This window comes from Cotesia typhae, unplaced genomic scaffold (assembly GCF_013202065.1).
Source record: "Cotesia typhae breed Kobodo isofemale line unplaced genomic scaffold, CoteBio_Ctyphae contig_5, whole genome shotgun sequence".
Classification (NCBI taxonomy): Eukaryota; Metazoa; Arthropoda; class Insecta; order Hymenoptera; family Braconidae; genus Cotesia; species Cotesia typhae.
In genome coordinates this window covers 4,844,950-4,866,586 of record NW_027423757.1, presented here as the reverse complement: position 1 = coordinate 4,866,586, position 21,637 = coordinate 4,844,950, and the positions used below count along the sequence as shown (strand labels likewise).

Genomic DNA, 21,637 nt, shown 5'->3' with positions numbered 1-21,637 from the left:
AAAGTAGTTGATTTTGAAAATCTTACACATACCACAAAATGTGTATGCATGTACTCACTTATGCTAATAAATACATACTTACATACTACATGACATATAATGTATATGGTGTCATTGCGTATTCGTTCATAAAACATTTCCCTGCCAAAGCGGTTTTAAATTTACGCATTTTATAATATTTTTTGAACAACAAAATAAAATAATTGAAAAGAAAAAAAAATAGTTTAAGGTGATAAATTAAAATAAAAAAAAATTCTGATTTATAATGGAAACTGAACCTTTAATCCTAGAGGATGGTGAGGTTGTTGATGAGGAGGTAAAATAACGTTTATATTTCATAATTAAGTAACCTCAAAAAAATTATAACTGATTTATTTATTTTTTAAAATTGTTTTGCTTAAAAAATGATAAATTTACAGCCGATTGATGCCTTTGACACTTACACGATTCTCAAGAGGCCACAGACAACGTCTAATCCTAAAACGATAATCGAGCCAAATTACAGCGATGACAGTGAAGATACTGACGGATCTGCAGACTCTGCCAGTGATTCAGACTCTCATTTGGCTAAAACAAAGAGACCCAAATTGAAAGCACGTAGACGTAAGGTTGATTCTTCTCAAAAACCAAATAAATATAAAATATGGTGTACACAAGTGCAAGAGGAAGCATTGACTGAGAACTTGGTTTCATGTGGAGTGACGAGAAAACTGCATCAAGGCAGAAGTGTTGAGAACTACGACATACCGAGACACTTTCGTTTGAATGGATATAATAAACATTCGAATAACGTGAGTTCTGATGAAGAGAAAGAAGTGGCTTACAGAACAAGTAATAAAAGAACACACACTGAGAGACGTAATGTCAAGCTCCGACTTGGTAAACGATCTAATTCAATGGATGTTGATAATCAAAAAGGTTCTGTAAGAACTATTTTAGAGTTGCAAACAAGTATTGAGTCAACAGATGTTGAGGTTGCTAACGATATAGCTGAAAAGCTTAATGAAAAAAAGGATGCTCTTATTAGTAAGTTTTTTCTATTAGTTCTTATTTAAAATCTTATTTTATTTATATTAATTGAAACTATTTTTATAGTTAATACAGCTGTTAATTTTAACAATTTTTTTAATAAACCAATTACAATAAAAAAATGCTTCTAAAAATTTTCACTTGTAATTTGAATTAATTTTCATATGTGAAACTTTTTAGTTTAATTTTTTTTATAATAATTTAATTGGTAAAAAATTCTAAAAAAAATTTTAATGTCTGTCAACTTCAGTGTCATAAATTGAATATTTTTTTATTTCAGAACGAATAGTTGATATTATTGGTAAGGAAAAGTCTATTGAGTTTTATAAAAAAACAAAAGAAATCGAAGAAGATGGTGGCTTATTAATAATGAATGGATCAAGAAGACGAACACCCGGTGGTGTTTATTTTTATCTTGTTAAAAATGATGAACATATACCTCAGGAACAAATACGCGAAATATTTTCGTTAGATAAAAAAGAGGCTAATCATACAAAAAAGAAAATTAATTCTGCTAGGTTACGAGAAAAATCCAATCAATTAATGAAAAGTTTGGAAAGTAAGTAATTTATATAAATATTATCATTTATTATTTATTATTGGTATTGTTGTAAGCAAACTAACGATTTGTTCATTTTAAAAATTAAGATGGTTCAGAAAATGATTTACCAGCATTGTTAACAAGAGCTGAGTTGTCCACAAAAATAGCTGAGGAAGCAAGATTAAGACGTGGTGAAGGCATGGATAGACTTCCAATAGACTCCGAACGTACGGTATCAAATCCTCCACCAAGCCCAGCTACTGACGATCCTGACCATTCCGATAGTGCTCCCAATCAAAGACGAGTTCAAGATTACAGCGACGACTTTCTTGATATTGGTGTAGATGTTGATGTTATGGAGATGTTTTAAAGTTACACACGCACAATTTATAATAACATCTGTTTAATTATCTGTCACTTGTCTAAAAATATGATCGTGAAAATTATTATGAGATTGTTATTATTAAATTCAAGAAAAGTTTATATTTTTAATTATAACATTCTCACTCTTTTGTAATTACAATTATATATTATATATGTTTATAAAATATGATAACTGTAAAAATTATTAAGTAATAACTTGATGCCAGTATTATTGAGGTTCAACAATTTTTCATGTTATTGAATATATTTTTTTAAATAATATTCAACAGAATTGAAGTTTTTAAGTTTATAGTTTAACCACTTGGAAATTATGAAAAATAATATATTGAAAGAACTAAAATAATACTGGTTTTACTATTAAGTAGTTAGAATGTTAAAGCATTGACATAAATCTTTTGTCTTACTTTTTCTTAATTTTAATTAGTTATAAGTTATAATTATATAAAACTTTAAATTTTATTTTAAGAAACAAAAGTTTTGTAATAATGTAATACGTATTTTTAACATATTCCTTGATTGATGTCAAAAAATTAAAATTCATTTTTGGTTCATTATTTAAATTTATATTTGTAGCTAGTAATTCAATTAATAAAATCGTTATAACTTTTAATAAATCAATGTTTTTCAATATTTATAAATATTTAATAAAATAAAAAATTGAACTGAAATAACCCTTACAATTATTGATTAATTAATATTTTTAATAAAAATTCATATTAGTTGTCAAGTATTTTTTTCAATTTTTACTTACCATATTCAATTTATTAATTTAATATTTAAAAAACTATTTATTTAAATTTTTTACAAATGAAATTCAGATGCTTTAAAAAATTTTAAAGACTACTTGTAAAAATCTTACAAACTATTTTATTTAAATTGAAATTAATAATTTATTTTATTTTATCTTATACAATGTGCCAAACATTGTCAAGTAAGAGTTTGGAATAATGAATAAAGTTGGGATGTCCAAATTTTTGTTAGGTCGGTTTTTTGATATTGATGACATCTATTCAAATTATATTCCAGAAATACCTACGGAAGTAGTTGCAGCAAACGTGTTATCTTCTCAACAACTCTGAACTTGGTACATGAATTTGGATCAAAATTTTTGTTGTATTAAATTCGAATACAGAAAACCAAATTACAAGTAAAATAATTGTTCATCTTAATTTAGATTTTTAAAATCTGACTTGAGTTTTGAATTTAGTAAACGATAGTTTAGTAATTGAAGATTTGTATGATAAAAATTTTTTAACTCAGGCCAAATTGAAAATACAATACGTTAATTTCAATATTATTTGCTCACAAATTATCATTAAAAATCAATTTATTAATCAAATAGCTCAATATAAGAGCATTCGTGTTACATATTAATATTACTACGATTATTAAATATATCAATAATTTTCATAGTTATTAACTATATAAAAATAACATAACAGTGTATTTGTGTACCAATTTCCAGTACAATATAAATAAATATGAAATAATAATAATAATAACAAAATAAGAATTGATAAAAATTACGATAAACGAATTAAGATTTATTTTTAGTAATAGCATATAACATTCAAATTTCATGCATAATTCACACAGATAGTGAAACAAAGCTATTATACTGAGTGATGTTTCGTTTGAGAATATCTGCGCACGGCCCCAAGACCCGCTCGAAGCGTGCTCTGTCAAGTTTAACGCATTTCAATGGACCGCGAGCTACCACCGTTGCTGCACGTGGCCTATCCAGCAGTAATGCAATTTCACCTACACGAAAAAAATAATTTAATCATTTAACTCGTTCTAATAAAGTATAATTATAATTACGAATAATTTACCAAAGTAATCGGATGGACCAAGTCTTCCAACTTCTGTTGGTTCTTCTCCTTCGCTACGTTGCTGAAGTACCACAGCTGTCCCTTCGACAATAATGTAAAAGTCTTCTCCAGGTTCTCCTTGTCTTACAATTGTTTCACCGTCTTCAAAAACAACTGGTTCAAGGGCATCTGCTACCGTTAACCGCTCCCATTTATCAAGTGACTCTAAAATTAAAACAAACCAAACCCGAATATAATTATTAAAGTTGACCGAAAAAAAAAAATATCATTAATATATTAATACATTTTTTAAAGGCGATGGTATACTTTAATAATTATTTTTTGGAATTATTTTTTCAGTCAAATTCATGTTTAATGGCAAATTTAGGTATAAATTGTTTAGGCCTGGAGGGAAATACAGGCTAACAATATATAAGATTGTTTTTGAGGAGATATTCGTCAAGACTATCTTGACTTACTGATTTATCATTCAGTTAAGTATGAAAAATTATTTTTAATATCTTCGATTAAAATCTGGAATCAATTGCCAGCTGATTGTACGATGTTAGCAACCTTTAAGGAGTTTCGTACGACTTGTTATCAATTTTTTTTAGAATTGGATAGATCACAATATGTATTCATTGTTATATTATTTAATGATAATTGAGTATTTAATACACCACTTTATATATTATATATTATATTAAAATTTTTGTATCAATTTTAAATAGCCGCAAGAAGTTTTGACTTCATGGCCAATTGAATAAATAATAATAAGAAATTTTAAAAATTGTTGTATTAGACTGGATAGCCAATTATCTAAAATAATTAATATTAATAACTTATTTATTTAAAAATCTTACCGAGAATGGATACTCTAGATAAAAACTCTTCATACATTTTTCTTTTTCTAATCGTAGAGCCCATGAGAATACGTCGATAAGAATCACGATCAATACCCCAAAGTTTGACATCCGTTTTAGCACGTACTGTTGCAGCACGTGGAGTCCCATAGATCAACGCCAATTCACCAAAGCTACCACCCTCACCGATTGTGGTTACCAATTCTCCATTAACAAATATTTCAACTTCTCCTTGATCAATGACATAAAAATTATCTCCTTCATCGCCTGTGCATGAGAAAAAAAAATTAAATTATCATCTTACATAAAATTAAAAGGTCATCTTCCATATAAATAATTATTGACTATTAGCTGTTGCATTTAGCGTTAGTCGTGTCATATTGTTTTTTATTTTATTTTATTTTTTTTTTTATAAAAAAATAATATTATTTAAAATAATCTAGCTGAATTAAATATAAATGTATTTACCCTGGCGAATAATAAGTTCTCCAGGTAGAAAAGTAACAGGGAACATGGCGTCAAAAATATCAGATCTTTCATTTTCATCTAAATGTGCGAATAAAACATTTTTGGCAATGGCTTTACTCAACGCAGCCATAGTTTTGTAGTCCTTGGGCACAACTTTTTTGACGTAACTCGTCGCATCTTCCTCAGACACTGGCTCGGCAGATATCCCACCTCGGCGCCGCGGAACTTGAGGACCTTGCTGACCCGCGGGAAGATCCTCAATGTCCTCGGGACTTGCCGCAATTTGTTGTTTTGCATCGTGCGCTTGTTCCTATATTGATCCACACAATAAAAATTAAATTAAACATTAATTTACTTAAGAAATTTAAGATATTTAATTAATAATACCTCTGTCATTATAACAATTAACAATTAAATAGATAAATATGGTAATATTAAGGTAAGAAAATGCCACTGAAACACGAGTCTATATCAGTAACACGATTCACTAATTAAATAAAAGTAGTATACTCCGAGGAGAAATTGAATTAACTGGAACAAAGTTTAATTGAGTAAGTGACTTATGCGTGTGTGTATCTATCAAATACTAATTGTTATGATTAAAAGAACATCAATAAAAAATATAATTTGTTTAAAAAGTTATTATTATTTTAGCGATAATATTTAGTATACTAATAATGAAACTGTCTCTCGCGTACGCAGTAGAATACTGAAGAGGCAAAAATATGAAATCGAGTTTCCATATTTTCATGTTATTACGTTAAAAACACACGACCACTTCTTCTCCCTCCTTTCTACTTGTGTGATATTGTAGCTGTTGGCTAATATAACATGTCACTCGTTATATTTTGAGCATATTCTAAGATTAGACCGTCAATCCCCTTCGAGAATTTTACACACAATAACCGTAAAACCCTCTAGTTGCTCTCATGAACGATACACTCAGTCCTGGTGTATCATAATGATCATAATCCACCTCTGCATGACATATGACATACTACGTCTATCTATACGTATGCTTTAAAACCTCATCACAGCTAAGTGTATTATATGTACACAATTGTTATTATATAGGAAGTAAGGAAATGCACGATGGTGATGGTGATGGTGGTTGTGATGACGTTGATGATGACAGAGATAAGTAATAATATATATATATATATATATATATATATATATATATATATATATATATATATATATATATGAGTACGTGACACGCGCACGTGCATTTTATTTTACTCTTTGCCAACGTCAATATTAATGCAACATTAATTTCTTGATTATCTCGATAAATCTTCGCTAAGCTCGCTGTTTTATATTAATATTAATTATTAAATATTTAAAACAAGTGATAGTAATTTCTAAAAGTGTAACTGAAACAAATTAAAAATTAAATGAGTAAAAAGTAAATAAAAATAATGAAATTAAATGTTGAGAAAAATATCTCACCCTCTCAAGTTTTTGAAAGTATTCACGCAGGAACGGTATCGGATTTTGAGGTCTCCCCACACACAATTGAACAATACAGTCCTTAAGAACTTGCTGAATGTTATGTCGTTGGACGTATTCTTCACATTCGCGTAAACTCTGCTCCTCTTCGAGATTGGCAGCCATATTTTAATCACCAACACCAACTATCTACTTCTCAATACACTAGTACTATGATAATACACCTGATGAGGTCTGATTACACCTGTTACCACATTTAATTATTATATTTTCAATTCTATTGTATATTATATATACGTACTCCAATAATATGAAACCAAAGATATCTACCAAGTGTGTTCTTAAATTTTCATATAAATATCACTAAAACATTAAATAAATAAATATGCAAATTAATTGTACTTATTTTTAAAATTATCATTTATATAATAATTAATAATAATAATAATAATAATAATATTAAATACAAGATGAAATTTTTGAATATTTCAATACACTTCACTCCTAATCTTTATATTTTAATGAATTTACACTAAAAATATTAGATGCAATGTTTAAATTTACACAATGTTATTGAATTATGCCTGTGTAGAGTCATTATAAATCCACCCAATTCATTTTTACAAATTTTTAAAATTATTATTAAAAATTGCTAATTATTTATTTATCTTGTGTCAAATATTAATTAACTATACATTCCATAAAAATAAAAAATGGGTTTACAAACATGTTATTGACAAATCCATATTACTTATTACGTACACTTGTTTTATGACTAAGTACATGTGTACTTGTATATACCTATTTTATTAGTTACTAACTAATGTAAACTCCAAACCGTTAGGCATATAAAAAAAATTATCCACTTACATTAAAAAATATACAATGTTTACTCGTACGAACTTACTGTCACATATAAACTCATGTATGTGTTTACCTTACATACTACGTAGGTGTATAATATATAAAACGACATTTAATGAGTTTGTCAATTGTTATAATTTTATTTGTCAATGAAATCGTTTAATGAACCTATCGTCGTTATCGTTTGGCAAGACTTACCAATCACGATTAATGTTTACTATTTTTCTACACACGCAAGACTTTATTTTCTTTATTTATATAGTCTTATTTTAATGTTATATATTTGTCATTAACATTCTCGAAGATAAAGATATGCAATAATGTGTAAAATAAAATGTCAAGATCAATAATAGTGAGTTGAGCCAACTGTTGAAAAATAATTATTTACAATGACACAGCTCAATGTTCCTAGAGTTTTTTTTCTTATCGATGCACGGTAGTGTAAGTTTCATCAGTTATATTAAAAAATAATCGGTAAATTATCGATACAAGTTAGTAATAATAAAGCGCATGCGTACAAAGCAATTGTTGCAGCCATGCAGTTAACTTCAAGCACCAGAGTTGTATATACTGATAAATTGCAAACTTCACTATGCATACTAATATATAAAAAAAAAAGTTAAAAATTTTTTTTACCTCGACAAATCTTGCTTGGCGTGCATAAATTTCTATTTATCAAAATTCAGATAATATTTATTTTATTTATTTGTTAAGTGTTGGTAATAAAAAACTACAATTAATGTTTAACAATTAAATGCAACGAAATCGAATGCTGCAATTAGAGTTAATATCAAACGCCTGATCATCATTATAAATTTTTGCGCATTGAAAATTATCGCCAAGTATATACACAATAAGGTATGTTACATATGTGAATTATTAGTTTTATTTTTATTATTATTACTATTAGATATAAAACTTGCGCATTGTATAATTCTTTTACAATTGAAATCTAATTAACTATATAACATAATGTGACTATTATTAAGCTGATTAAAAAAATTTATGATGTAATTATTTTTCATCGATTTATTCGAATGTTCATTTTAAATTCACTAATTATGTTGCAGGACAATGACAACTCATCAGAGAAAATAGTAGCGTAATTTTCAACGACAAAAAATACAATGTCCGAAGATAGTTCTACGTTATCAAATGGTCTAGAAAGCAGAGACAATCGAGGACGAGCACTACGAACTGAAACCACTGGAGCAACAGCTGGATCACGTTCCACGAGATACCGGATAGAAATACTGCGAGGGCTTAGTAATAGCTTTAGATCAGAACCATCGAGTAGTTATTCGACAAATGGTAATTAGTCGGATTTATTAAATCCATTTAATTGAATTTAAATTTTGTATTTTATATTTTAATTGAATACTGAGTAATTATTAGCGACCTTTGAAGAACCCTCAGACACACACGCTGCAACAATGTCTTCAGAAGATGAGCCGACATTTAATTCAACGTCAAACGTAACAGAGCATGAGTCTTCGGGGGATGTTACTGATGGAGCATCATCACCCAATCAAACGTCTGCTAGTGCGCCTACATTAAGTTCTGACGAAGAGTAAGCATATTAAATTTTTATTTGCTTGTTAATTTTTTATTCTTTCATCAATTAAACTCATTTTTTATTATTCAGCAAAAGGTATTGTTGGGTATGCTTTGCTACTGATGAAGATGATGCAACAGCTTCGTGGGTTAAGCCATGTCACTGCCGAGGTACTACTAAATGGGTCCATCAAGGATGTATACAGAGATGGGTTGATGAAAAACAAAAAGGTAGAGCTGGAGTTTATGTTGCATGCCCGCAATGTAACACACAGTATATTATTGTTTATCCTCATATGGGTAAGTAAATTTTAAAATTATATTATTTTTTTTAACTTGTCCAATCGTCAGGATTTTTACTTCTAAAATATTGAAATCTATATTATTAAAAGAATGAGGAAAATTTTGTGTTCCTTTTCAAGATTTCATATCATTCTCACCAATAGTCAATTTATTATGATAAATATTTAGGCTGCATTCGAAAATGCTCTATCTCTAGATACATACCTATGAAATTACCTTGTATTTTGTGAAATATTGACATTTTTAAAGATATAAGCTCATCTCGATGTTACACTCATTAAGACCTTTCATTTGAATACCCACATCAATTTTTATATATTTATATATGTTATATATATGTATATATGAAAAATATATCAAAAATGCATGTGGGTACTCAAATGAAAGCTCTTGATGAGTGTAACATCGAGATGAGTTTATATCTTTAAAAACGTCAATAGTTAAAAAATTTCAGTGCAATTTAACAAAATTTATTATTTAATAAAGCAAAGTTTTAATTTTTTTATAGTTTACAAGTCACGGCACTCACATAGTGACTTTATTTTAGTATAATATTTCAATTACATATAATTGATATTTTATCATTATTTCAGGTCCTTTAGTCGTAGTGTTGGATACAATAGACGGTGTAATTTTTCGAGTGTGTCCGTTTATTGCTGCTGGTATAGTAGTAGGTTCAATTTATTGGACTGCTGTGACATATGGAGCTGTTACGGTGATGCAAGTAGTGGGTTATAAAGACGCTGTATCTATTCTTGAGTCGTATGATCCTCTAGTACTTTTAGTCGGGTTGCCAACAATCCCCATCATACTTGTTCTTGGTAAAATGCTGCGATGGGAAGATCAAGCCTTGAGGTTACTTAGAAGATATGCTTGCAAGGTTCCAATTCTTAGACATTTTTTGCCTCAAAGGTATTTATTTTTCTTTTAATAATTTTTATTAAAAATTTTTTTAATTTGGACTATTGAAATCAAACACAGATTTTGAAATTTATAGTTTATTTAAATAGATTTTTGATTTTTAGTTATTCAGATGAAGAACGAATTCAATCGCAAGATGTACCACCAATGAGAGATCCAATTTGTGCAACGAGAATTATTTGTGGTGCCCTTTTACTTCCTACTATTGCTAGTATTTGTGGTAAAATATTTTTCGAAAGTATAAATTCTAATTTTCAACGTACAATCCTTGTAAGTAATTATTTTACTTAATGTTAAAAAAATAATGAATTTATATTTTAAAAAAATTTTTTTTTTTAATTAACTTACAGGGTGGCGTAGCATTTATTACGATAAAAGGAGCATTTAAGATATATCACAAGCAACAACAGTATGTGAGACAATGTCAAAGACGCATACTGGATTATACGGACAGTAATGTAGCTATGTACAGACGACGACAGAACACTGAAAATGGTCAGACGTAAATTTACTATTTTAAAAATATGATGAATGAATAAATAAATAAAAATAGAATTCATGTTAAATGGAGTTATATATATTATGTATCTAACTGTCAATCTCCGATGTACGAGTTGCTGTATTGGTAATTGGTAGTATAAAATAAATCTTGACAAGACTAAGATTATGTATATGGACTTGTGGAAATTTGAATATTTCGACTGTAGAAAAAAGAAACAAAGGATTGGAAGAAAATCACGCTGTAAATAAACATTTTATAATTATTATCTCTGCAGAAACAGGTTATAGATTAAAAAAGAAAAAAAAAGCAAATCACAATAGGTAATATCCCAGTTGTAGTTATCACTGATATAGTAGAATAAATTCTATCCCTATTTGATAATTTATAAATATCAATATATAAATAGTTAAAATTATATTTTTTTTGTATTGTTTATTGATTGTTTTAATTCTATATCTCTACAGCAATTATTTATAATCTTACAATAATACTCTTATCAAATGGAATGAACTTATTTAAATTATCATCTGTTCAATTATAGTTTATAAATAATAAAAATAGTTGGAACAAAAGAAAAAAACTAAAATTTATCATTTAACGTGTAAAGTTTTAATTAAGGGTGCTCGGGATTGCTGATGTATAATTATTAATGAATGTTTGTAATTTCAACTTTGTTTATTAATAAAATTATTTATTTTATCATCACATGAGAAAATATTAATTTATTATTTTTATAAGGCATTTTCGTTTTTAAGATATCTAATATTAATACCTTTAATTATTAACTTGTATTTAATTATCATTACATTTGATTGCTAACTATTAATATTTTATATTTTATTTTATTTACACTAAACTTATTTACATAAAATTATTAAAGACAAATTTACATCGATCAAGTTTGTGACTGAAATTTATTTTATTTTTTATCACGTTAAATGGTCAATTGGCCTAGAATGTTTTAAGACTTTAGTATATGGTGTCATTTTATCAAAAAATTTGAATGATAGTTATGATAACTTAATTGCTACTATAAATATTAGTTTTTTTTTTCTGATAAACCTTTGGTAAATGTATTTTGGATTATTTAAAACTTATATAAACAGTTCAATGATTCTAATGTCTTCCTATTAATTTATAAAGTGTAATAATTGTAAATTTCACTGCCCATAACAAAAATAAATCACACTCGTAAAAATATAACCACTAACGTATAAGCTATAAAAAATTATATCACGCCAGTTACTTTATTTTATTTAGAATTAAGTAATCTAAGTATTATATTTATTGCTAAATTTTTGTACTATAACAAAGTACTGACGTAAAAAATTAAATTAATTTTTATTTAAAGTGTCATTTAACTGTAAATTAATTGTTAATTAAGTAGATGCTAAAGTTTTTGTACTTAGCTTTATTTAAAATCTAAAGAGTTATTAAATAAGATAAAAGACCCAGTTATTGACACTTGTAATTTAATTCTAATTAAAAAAATTAAATTTTCTCAAAAAACCAATTTTCTTAAAATTTATAACTCACAAATTATATTTGTTAATTTATTAGAGTTGATTTGTTTTTTTTTTTTTTTTTTTTTTTTTTTAATTGAAATAAAATTGTAAGTGTCATTAACTAGGCCAGTGTCAATAACTGGGTTTTTTTATCTCAAATCTAAACGATCAGAAGGGTATGAATATTGCAAATTTTTAGTGGAAATGCTTTGGGTAATTAATATATCAACACTTCCATTATGATCACCTCAGTGGAGGCCCAAGATATCTCAGACTAGTGGAGTAGAAACACGGAGGTTGATCTGTGACTATCAATTTTACTTTTATCGGTGAGTTATCTTTCGACTCCGACGATGGCGAGGATGGTGATGCTGAAGTGGGTATTTGCTTGAAAAATGTACACATTCGATTGGATACTCCTTCATAAGGTGGACTCAAGACATCTAGGAATGCTGCTGGGCCTTTGACACATGTTATTTCATGCAAGTTTTGGTCGTGTGGTAATAATACACATGCTGGATCATTTATTTCAACTATTTTTGATGGATGCTTCAGTGCATCTACTTCTGTACTATTTGGTAAATTTTCAGTTGGTTGAAATGGGGTGAAACTATTTATATTAACTGTACCACAAATCACCTGCAACAAAAAAATTAAAATATTTAATTACCTTAATAAATTTATAATTTTTATTTATTTAAAAAATAAATATTATGATTCAAGCGAAAATTACAAAATCACCATGACTGATGTTATTTTATGAAATTGTCAAAAAACTTAGTGTCTATTATGACATTTTTAAATTAATTCTTATCTACGTATATTGACTCATTGAATGCTGAATCATATTGATGTAAAATGAATAAATTTAACGGGCCATTATCCTTGAATATAAAAAAAGAAATGTTGCTTATTTATGGAAATTATAGCAATAAATAATGATACGCTAAAATAATAAACATCTGACAATTTCTTAATAAGAAATTTATTCTAAAAAATTAAAAAAATTTCCACATGTAGAAATTTAACAAAACTAGTTATCTGCACAATTTTTTTTTTTTTTAATTTTTTTGTACTAATTTAGTAGCTGAATAAATTAAAAGATGGATCAGATACTTGCTGATTTATGATACTAAAATTAGGAGACATTTGACAATTTTACTCAACGAATAATTAATTTAAAAAAAAAAATATAAAACTAAAATTAGCCGACGTTCAACGATTTTTGATTTTTTTCAACAATTAAATTACAAGTTAAAAAAAATTATACGTATAATTTTTAAAATCTACTTGTGAAATTTTTTTGTAATAATTTTCTCAAATTTGAATAAAAATTTTAGAAACCTAAGATTGCGTTTTTTATAAAACATTTTTTTGTTATCAATGTATTTTTTAAATAAAATTAAAAATCATCAGGTGTCATAATATGTCACTGAAGTTGACAGATATTAAAAATTTTTTAGAATTTTGTAGCAATTTAATTATTATAAAAAAAAATGAAATAAATTTAGCAAATATTTAATAATTTTTAGAATTTTCTTTAACAAATAAATTATGGCAAAAAAAATTGACATGTAGAAATTTAAAAAAATTAAAAATGTAATTTTTTTGTTAAATAGTGACTGCTAACTTTAATGTCATTAAAAAAAAATTAATTTAAAAAGTTTCACATGTGAAAATTAATAAAAATCACAAGTGAAAATTTTCAGAAGCATTTTTTTATTGTAATTAATTTATTAAAAAAATTAACAGCTGACGACTAACTTCAGTGTTATATCATAATAATATTAAAAACAAATAAACAAATAAATTACCTTCAATAAGCCATGCATACCAGGATGGTTATGCAGAGGTAAAGTTTCCCCATGCTTCAATAAAAAAATAGCGATTGTAATATCATTGTTTTCAAAAATATCAATACAGCACATGGGTGCAACATCATTTTCAACATGATCAAGTACTCGTTTATCAACACCCACATCCTCAGCCTTGATATCATTTATCATACTGTGGAGTTTATCAAAATTATTTATACACATTTTATAACCTGCAGATTCACATCCAGTGAATGTTTTTAGCGCTTGCTTCCACAATAACTCTATTCGAGACATTTGAATTCTCATCAAACAATTTTTATTATTAATATAGATTTGTAATTAATAAATCTATTATTATTATTATTTAATCAACAAGTTGGCTGTTCGAGAACACTTGAGAAAATAATTTGTATCAATGTTGATATTTGCTGGTTTAGAACTAATATTTTGATACATCAGTCAACCAAAGGTGATATCTTTATTTTTTAAATAAACACTGATTAGGATTAGTCTGATAATATTTGGCTGATTGTTATTATTGTTATTATTATGACCCTTCTATTGAAAGATTTACTCAATATATTTACAAGTAGAGATGATTTAAAACAGCTGCTAACTTTATTATTATAATATGTATGGTTATACTGTATAGTTATGTATGTAGATATTCATATGTAATCAAATCAACTGTACTGCTTCAGCAGGTGTAATATAAAGACATGCGTGGTAACTTTTTTGTCAGCGGGTGAATTGAACCTCACTAGTTTTAGCATTCATAAAATTTTATTTTTATGTCGAAAAAATATTAAGACCTGTCACAAATTTTCATTCATAAAATTATTTTTATTTTTTATTTTTCATCAAATTTAATTAATACTGTTACTTATAGTCACAAGTGCTCGTATTCATGAAATTATTAAAAAATCAATGTAAAGAGGAGCAGGAATACTAGAGAATGTTAAAAAAGGCTAAAAAATTTTTAAAAAATAACTTTAGCCGACATTTAAACATTTTGATAATTTTTTTGATTGAAAAAATTATTATAAAAAAATTGGAAGAAAAAATTCACATTTAAAAAATTTTTAAAATTATCCATGCAATTTTTTTCAAGTATTTTTTTACTTGTAATTTTATTGTCGGAAAAAAATTAAAAGTTATTTAATTTTATATAAATTTTTGTGGTTTCAAGTTAAATTATAAATAAATTAATATCAATAAGCAAATATGATTAAAATAAAAAAATTTAAGATTCACCGTTGAATAAATGAATTTTGTTACGAATAAACACACCTCGAATGCCATAAGGGCGTATGCAAAATTTTTTTTTTCGGAATCAATGTATTTTTGTGTGAAACATGAAGAAATGTAAAAAAAAAATTTTTTCCAAACTAAAAATTTTTTTTGGACTTAGAAAAAAAAATAGGATTTTTATTATACGCCCTTATGGCATCAGTAACGCGATATTATGAAGCATGGATAAAATTTAGTTATTTTTGTACATGATAAAAAAATAATGGTTTAAAATAAATTAATTATATTTAAAGTATTAATTTTTTAAATTCATTTATAAAGGGAATAATTTATTTTTCAAATAAAAGATAGTCAACCTTTTAAGCTGAAAATCATTTACAGAGGACAAATACAGAATAATTTAAAAATTTTAATAACTAATTGAATAACTATTGTTATTTACTGTAATAATTTATAAAGCATTTTTAATAATTAATAATAGTACTTTCGCAATCGAAGACCTAAATAGTTAGTTCAATATTCATTTATTTTAATTTCTTTATTTATTTTTATTTGACAATATCACGAAGCTTTTAGTTTTCTTAATTTATTTTTACTTATTTACATACAATTTATTATTTTATTTGTAAACATAACAACAATTTGATTATCTAAAATTATTTTTTTTTTTTTAATTTTATATTAGGCATTTTTTAAACAAGCTCGAGTTAAAATAGCTGTGACGTAGAGTGTTTGCAAGACTAAAAACAATACAACTAATATTAATTTACAATTGTAATTTGCATTTTGTTCACTTAAAATTATTACATTTATTCATCAGTTTATTTTTTCTATTGGAAAACATTTATTTGAAAATAAATTTTTAATAAAAAACTAATGGACTTTAATTAGTGGTGTTGGCACCAAAATATGTGCATTTATTAATTCATTATTATATCTCCCTATTGATTTATCAAGTATTCAATTATCGACAAACTATAATGTCATATTTTACAATAATAGATTTCAAATTTAACAAATATTCATATTTTTTTTTCGTTCAATTTATTTTTCTATTTAATATTCTAACTGAAAAATACACATATAGCAAAAATATAAATACAATTTACAACTTAATATATTAATTATAATGATTAACAGCTGAAATAATTTCTTTTTTTACTTAACATACTCAATAATTGTTTTATTTTTACTCACAAATACAAATATAAATGAACGCGTGAAGATTGTGCGATGTATATTAATTTAAATAAATATCTTAATTTACGTTGTAAGAGTTTTTCTTCTGTCATTATAATTTTTTATTTTATAATAGTATAATTATTTGATTACAGTGAAATTTATATAACAATTAATCCTATATAAAAGTTCAAGTTGAGTGCGAGACTAAGTGCGTAAATGAGTCATGAATTGTGATGATTTATTAAAATTGATTATCTATTATCGGCTTAAAATTTTATTTAAATTTAAATTTTTAAAGAAAACATATTTCTGTAACTAGAAAAATCATACCAATATATTTTTAAGTTTTTAATCTAGTTATTTTTAATTGTTTCTATTTGTGCAAAAGCATTGTGCTTGTCTAATTATGCCGGTTTTAGATCACGTATCCAGACGCGGACGGATAAAATGTGAAAGATATTTCTATAGTATAATAATATATGACGAAGAAAAATTTCAGAATAGTATAAGACTATTATTTTTGTTAACAATTTTAAGTTTAAAATATTAACATTAAAATTTATAAATCTATAGTTAAATATTTAATTATGATTATGACAAGTGTATGTTAGAAGGCTATAAACTAAAGAACATTAATAATTAATAAAAAGAAAACACTAATTCTGTATACAGTAATAATTGATAAGCCTTGATGTTTTTTCTTACTGATTAATAGAGCGTCAATTTTAATCCTTTAATAACTCTATTAGAGCTTCGTTATGATGACATCAATAATATATACGAGGTTATTATTTCGAGGTAGAAAATAATATGAAAATTCGACTAGAACAACCACGAAAATTGGCACAACAATTTGTGACGTCAAACACAATATTCATCAGAATAATAATAATAATAATAATAATAATAATAATAATAATAATAATTACAATTAAGAATAAATTAAAAATATTTTACTTAAACATGATTTCATAATAACCATACTTATTTACAAATTTTTTTTTTTTTTTTTTTTTATTTGAAGACTATTTTTCAAATTTATATTTAAAAATTGTAATAAATCATTTTTAAGTTGAACTATAACGACTACTTAAATAATTTAGTATTACAAAATCATATTTGTGAGGTTTATATGCGCTTACAACCAACATCTATTTATATAATATGAAAATCAGTATAATAATAATTGAAGTATAAATGATAATCGCTAATAACTTGTGGAAGATCATATTTATCGAAGTACATTTAAATCACATTCAAAACTATTTCAACGATAATAAAAATAATAATATGACTAATATTGATGATTACAATAATATATTGAATTGATTGATTTATAATGAGAAATGTCATCTTTAGCGAGTTGATTAATTTATTAATGGCCCCGTGGGTGAGATTAATTCCACAGACAATGCGGAATAATTAATTTAACTATTATATTTTTGGTCAATTTTAAAGACAAAGCCTTAAAAGAGATTGTTGGAGATATGCGCAAATTATGGAGAATAAGTTTCTATTCATCGATACCAAAAGTCCATTGAGGACTCTATCAATAATAGTAATTGATCTTTAAATTTTTCCTTCCATTATCAATTATCATCAATAAATTTATTAAATGTTATTCGATGTATAGTGTCTACGGGATTGAGCGTTCGTTAAACATACATAATAATTATAATTAATAATTACAATAATAAAATCGTAGGTGCTTTAAAAAAATAGATAAATAAAGCCAGTCGTTAGTCATAATTATCATTTAAATAATTACGTCGTCAAAGATTTATATTTAATTATTTAATTCACGTGGGTTTAGTTTTTTCGGGACTAGGACTTGAACTTGGTGAGCGAGAACGTGAACTAGAGCTTGAGCTGCTGCTACTTGATCTCATTTTTTGACGTAATTTTTGCTCGACTTTGTTCTTATGATTCCACAACGGACCACGAATTATTTTCAGAGTTGTTTCAAGCTCGTAGGCCTGATCCTTGAGCATATTGTACCTGGTTAAATCAAGTCCCACTGCTTTGGCTCGTCTGTGAAATGCTTTTAAGTACCGTCGGTTCATAACTTCTGGTAGCATGTACTCCTGAAAAAAATAATAAAATAAAAATAAATAAATATAATTACTCTTTAAATAAATATATTTTACTAAATAAAATTAATTCAAATAATATATCCTGTTTATATGCTCATGGGGATGATCAATCGTCATTGCACATGCACTCACTTGTCTTGTTACGACGAAATAGATATAACAGAGCATGCCCGTAGCGTATGTTACGAAGTAGGTCACGGGCTCCATGATATCCCACGAATACTCCCACCAAGTCAACCTTGCAAGGATTCCAAACTGCACAGCCATGGCAACGAGTCCTATCCAAGAGTGAAGGTTCGCTCGTCTTTCAGCAGCCACCTCCAGCTCCAATTTTTTCTAAAAATTTATTCAAAAATTAATTAATTATCCAAATAGCGCATTTAAATATTTAATAGTAGTAATAATTAAAAATAAAACAACAAACTTCTTCTAGTGGCTGCAGCTCCAATATCACCTGCTCCAGCTCAGCTATCACCTCTCTTTCTAAAATCGAATTGTGCTCGGTACACTGTAGAGTTTCATATAGTTGGCTCACCGTAACTTGAACGTCCGACAATTTTTGCATCGTCTCCTATTATATAGTTCAAATTTAGTTTTATTATATTGAAACTCTTTATTTATTTTATTTCTTCTATTAATTTAAAAGAAAGTACAGTTTAGAGATAACTTTTTATGCTAAACTTGAATGTGTCAGGAATAGCCGATTACAATAACTTACCATGGTGTACTTTTCTTGTTCAGGTGGCGAGACATCGTAAGTCACGTCGTTGATGACTAGTTTAAAGTCGCTCTCTAAAAGTGACTCTATCGTGTTATGACTGGATATTCTGAGACCCTCTGCAAAATAAAAAAATATTTTTTAGTGATTGATTAATTTAATTATAATTACAAATGTAAAAATAAGTGAATAAAAATTTAAAGATGATATTTAAGATTGAAAGTTTGATAAATTGACCATACCTAATGTCGTAACACATGCTCTGTCTATTCCACGGTCTTCTGCTTTTAACATGTGAATAAAATCTTCCACTGTGTGAGTTATTGGTTTGAGGCTGAAGATGCACTTTTCTTTTCGTGATGGCAGAGGTACCGTGATTCGCGGGAATCCTCGATGGAAATCAATTGTCACACCTTGAAAAATATTTTAATTATAAATAATTAATTTTATGTTTATTAATGAATATTATAATGTTGGAATCGGCAGACATCTAATTATTATTTTTTATTTTATTGAATAAATTAAGATGTAAAAAATTTTTTTCAAAAATTTGCAATGATAATTTTTTATAATTTTGACATGAGTCGAATTTTTCTTTTAGATTTTTTTTATAATAATTTCTTAGTAAGAAAACCCTTAAAAATTATTAAATGCCTGTTAATTTTCAGCCATTATAATAATAATAATAATAAATTAGTAAAATAAAGTGAAATTTCTTATTAATTCTGGCAAGGAATATTATTATTAAGTTAGTCTACAGACTGAAGATTGATGGACATAATATACATGCTCGTCGCAGATGATGTAAACATAACATGGGGTTGAACAACAGAGAATATAATAGAGAATAAAATTGAATAGAGAATAATATAGTCAAACGAGAGGAAACGAGCCGAGTCAATTCTCGCGTGATAATCGCGCAATCGGTAGTCAGTCCGTATAACCTGGTTAAGAGCCCGTTGATTTTAAGTAAAAGGTATTAGAGTGTGTAGACTCGCAATGAGAATAAACTACTGCATCTATCTATGTACATACACAGTGCGCAGCTATGGATATTTTATTTATTATTGTTGGTATAGTCACTTATATGTTTATAGCCTGTTCGATGATCTTTTCTGACGGAAGCAGAACGGAACCGCGAAAGAGGCTTTTAATCAATTCCGGTGTATGTATCTATATATGTTATACTATACCCTCAAGGCTTTATATATATTTCCAATTTCCTCTGCCTTTACACTCTATCCACATATCAATCTTCTCCGAGTTACTCCACAAAGAAGAGGGTTGATTTGCTCTATCTACAAATTACTTATTTACCCGGTAACTACTATCAAATTACCATAAATGTGGCTGATAGTGTAGAGCTGACTCTATCACATATATAATCTTCTTTTTATTGAATAAATTAAGAAAAACAAATTCGGTAAGTATGTTTAACCCAAGAGAAATCAATAAAGAGAAATGTTAATGATTTTAAATACTGAAAGGATATGTTAATTATTCCCCATAATAGTTTCTAATGTATTAATAATTAATTATAATTAATAATTAAGACAACCAGAGAAAAGTGGAACTCTGGCTTTTTATGCTGTACTGGAAGTTAAGTGTATCTAGTGGAACCATTCGATGTTGGAAGTGGTAAGAAGCCGCAATCGGCAATTACCCCCCGCTGCTAAACTTTTGCGCAAATTCTCACACTAGTTTCATCTACCTTATCAGTTTACCGCAAGACTGTGAGCAATTAAGTAACTTACGACTGGTGTTGTGTTTATATTTAATATAAAAAAAAAATAATTTTAGTAAATTTTTACCCAGCTGTGATGCTGTCATTGCAAACAGTCTTTAATTCTTCACGTTTAATTAATCTACTTTGGTATCATAACTCGAGAGAGATAATACATATTACTTGATTCATATAATAACGCGATCACAAATCTTTCGAGCGAGTGCATGTGTACTGAGCATCATTCCATTACAATCTTCTTAGCTGAAAGGATAATGGGTAGGAATTTACGGTAGTAAATTATGTTTTGATTAGAATTTTGGGTCGAAGCTACAAAGCTAAGACCCGTTCTGGAGAAAATTAACGTAAGAAAACTTTCAAGTTTGAATGAAAACGGACAAAAAATTGAACTTAACACTTTTACAATAAGTGTCCAAAAGTGAAAAGAATCGGGAGTCCAGGCCATCTGGTGTTGAACTAGTGAGTCTTAAAGTGGATCCGACTGACATTGTAAATCAAATACTCAATATATAATACCCGTGAATGGAATGCTGAGGATATGATAATGGAATTATCTTGGATTGCCAATAGAAATTGCACTATTAATGGACTGTAATGGCACACTGTCATCAGTAGATACTATTAAAGTGGTAATT

At 26.9% G+C, this 21,637-nt stretch overlaps 5 protein-coding genes across 9 annotated transcripts in view; 2 read left to right on the top strand and 3 right to left on the bottom strand.

The window, feature by feature from the left end:
* The first annotated feature begins 116 nt into the window (after window positions 1-116).
* On the top strand, window positions 117-2,487 carry Phax (phosphorylated adaptor for RNA export). The gene is made up of 4 exons (XM_074247831.1): window positions 117-316; window positions 420-1,026; window positions 1,310-1,588; window positions 1,678-2,487. Exons 1-4 carry the CDS (start codon window positions 266-268, stop codon window positions 1,938-1,940), a joined length of 1,200 nt encoding a protein of 399 aa, XP_074103932.1. The 5' UTR covers window positions 117-265; the 3' UTR covers window positions 1,941-2,487.
* A 990-nt stretch (window positions 2,488-3,477) lies between these two features.
* Window positions 3,478-7,698, bottom strand: Pka-r1 (protein kinase, cAMP-dependent, regulatory subunit type 1). 3 transcript variants are annotated; one of them, XM_074247691.1, is made up of 7 exons: window positions 7,419-7,698; window positions 6,850-6,911; window positions 6,549-6,792; window positions 5,097-5,406; window positions 4,629-4,895; window positions 3,787-3,990; window positions 3,478-3,715 (listed from the first exon to the last, which is right to left on the bottom strand). In XM_074247691.1, the coding sequence occupies exons 3-7, from the start codon at window positions 6,711-6,713 to the stop codon at window positions 3,543-3,545; spliced, it is 1,119 nt and encodes a 372-aa protein (XP_074103792.1). In that variant the 5' UTR covers window positions 6,714-6,792; window positions 6,850-6,911; window positions 7,419-7,698; the 3' UTR covers window positions 3,478-3,542. The 3 variants fall into 3 exon arrangements, with proteins under 3 accessions (XP_074103792.1, XP_074103793.1, XP_074103794.1); XM_074247692.1 differs by lacking the exon at window positions 6,850-6,911; XM_074247693.1 differs by lacking the exons at window positions 6,850-6,911; window positions 7,419-7,698 and adding an exon at window positions 5,484-5,627 and having other exon boundaries at window positions 6,549-6,564.
* A 304-nt stretch (window positions 7,699-8,002) lies between these two features.
* Window positions 8,003-11,397, top strand: LOC141530526 (E3 ubiquitin-protein ligase MARCHF5). Of its 3 annotated transcripts, none has more exons than XM_074247689.1 (7): window positions 8,003-8,270; window positions 8,483-8,723; window positions 8,820-8,982; window positions 9,058-9,266; window positions 9,863-10,181; window positions 10,280-10,460; window positions 10,541-11,397. In XM_074247689.1, the coding sequence occupies exons 2-7, from the start codon at window positions 8,540-8,542 to the stop codon at window positions 10,694-10,696; spliced, it is 1,212 nt and encodes a 403-aa protein (XP_074103790.1). In that variant the 5' UTR covers window positions 8,003-8,270; window positions 8,483-8,539; the 3' UTR covers window positions 10,697-11,397. The 3 variants fall into 3 exon arrangements, with proteins under 3 accessions (XP_074103790.1, XP_074103789.1, XP_074103791.1); XM_074247688.1 differs by having other exon boundaries at window positions 8,004-8,270; window positions 8,808-8,982; XM_074247690.1 differs by having other exon boundaries at window positions 8,006-8,270; window positions 8,808-8,982; window positions 10,295-10,460.
* Window positions 11,398-12,258: 861 nt separating this feature from the next.
* On the bottom strand, window positions 12,259-14,644 carry LOC141530528 (2-aminoethanethiol dioxygenase). The gene is made up of 2 exons (XM_074247694.1): window positions 14,012-14,644; window positions 12,259-12,836 (listed from the first exon to the last, which is right to left on the bottom strand). Exons 1-2 carry the CDS (start codon window positions 14,318-14,320, stop codon window positions 12,441-12,443), a joined length of 705 nt encoding a protein of 234 aa, XP_074103795.1. The 5' UTR covers window positions 14,321-14,644; the 3' UTR covers window positions 12,259-12,440.
* A 1,503-nt stretch (window positions 14,645-16,147) lies between these two features.
* Mcu (mitochondrial calcium uniporter) overlaps window positions 16,148-21,637 on the bottom strand; it is a 37,909-nt gene continuing 32,419 nt past the window's right edge. The window contains exons 3-7 of the mRNA XM_074247687.1: window positions 19,501-19,671; window positions 19,259-19,377; window positions 18,965-19,111; window positions 18,673-18,876; window positions 16,148-18,531 (exon numbers count right to left, since the gene is read on the bottom strand). Coding sequence (XP_074103788.1) covers window positions 18,247-18,531; window positions 18,673-18,876; window positions 18,965-19,111; window positions 19,259-19,377; window positions 19,501-19,671 — 926 coding nt within the window. The 3' untranslated portion in view covers window positions 16,148-18,246. The remainder of the gene's footprint in view (window positions 18,532-18,672; window positions 18,877-18,964; window positions 19,112-19,258; window positions 19,378-19,500; window positions 19,672-21,637) is intronic.

What these genes read in the sequence shown, in the direction of transcription:
- Phax (XM_074247831.1), top strand. Translation starts at nt 266, where the DNA reads ATGGAAACTGAACCTTTAATCCTAGAGGATGGTGAGGTTGTTGATGAG. An exon ending in GTGAGGTTGTTGATGAGGAG is followed by an intron (nt 317 to 419) that starts GTAAAATAACGT and finishes ATAAATTTACAG; the next exon opens with CCGATTGATGCCTTTGACAC. An exon ending in ATTAATGAAAAGTTTGGAAA is followed by an intron (nt 1,589 to 1,677) that starts GTAAGTAATTTA and finishes TTAAAAATTAAG; the next exon opens with ATGGTTCAGAAAATGATTTA.
- Pka-r1 (XM_074247691.1), bottom strand. Translation starts at nt 6,713, where the DNA reads ATGGCTGCCAATCTCGAAGAGGAGCAGAGTTTACGCGAATGTGAAGAA. An exon ending in ACTTTCAAAAACTTGAGAGG is followed by an intron (nt 5,407 to 6,548) that starts GTGAGATATTTT and finishes GGATCAATATAG; the next exon opens with GAACAAGCGCACGATGCAAA. An exon ending in AGAACTTATTATTCGCCAGG is followed by an intron (nt 4,896 to 5,096) that starts GTAAATACATTT and finishes TCTCATGCACAG; the next exon opens with GCGATGAAGGAGATAATTTT.
- LOC141530526 (XM_074247688.1), top strand. Translation starts at nt 8,540, where the DNA reads ATGTCCGAAGATAGTTCTACGTTATCAAATGGTCTAGAAAGCAGAGAC. An exon ending in GAGTAGTTATTCGACAAATG is followed by an intron (nt 8,724 to 8,807) that starts GTAATTAGTCGG and finishes AGTAATTATTAG; the next exon opens with CGACCTTTGAAGAACCCTCA. An exon ending in ATTTTCAACGTACAATCCTT is followed by an intron (nt 10,461 to 10,540) that starts GTAAGTAATTAT and finishes ATTAACTTACAG; the next exon opens with GGTGGCGTAGCATTTATTAC.
- LOC141530528 (XM_074247694.1), bottom strand. Translation starts at nt 14,320, where the DNA reads ATGAGAATTCAAATGTCTCGAATAGAGTTATTGTGGAAGCAAGCGCTA. An exon ending in GTATGCATGGCTTATTGAAG is followed by an intron (nt 12,837 to 14,011) that starts GTAATTTATTTG and finishes TTTTTGTTGCAG; the next exon opens with GTGATTTGTGGTACAGTTAA.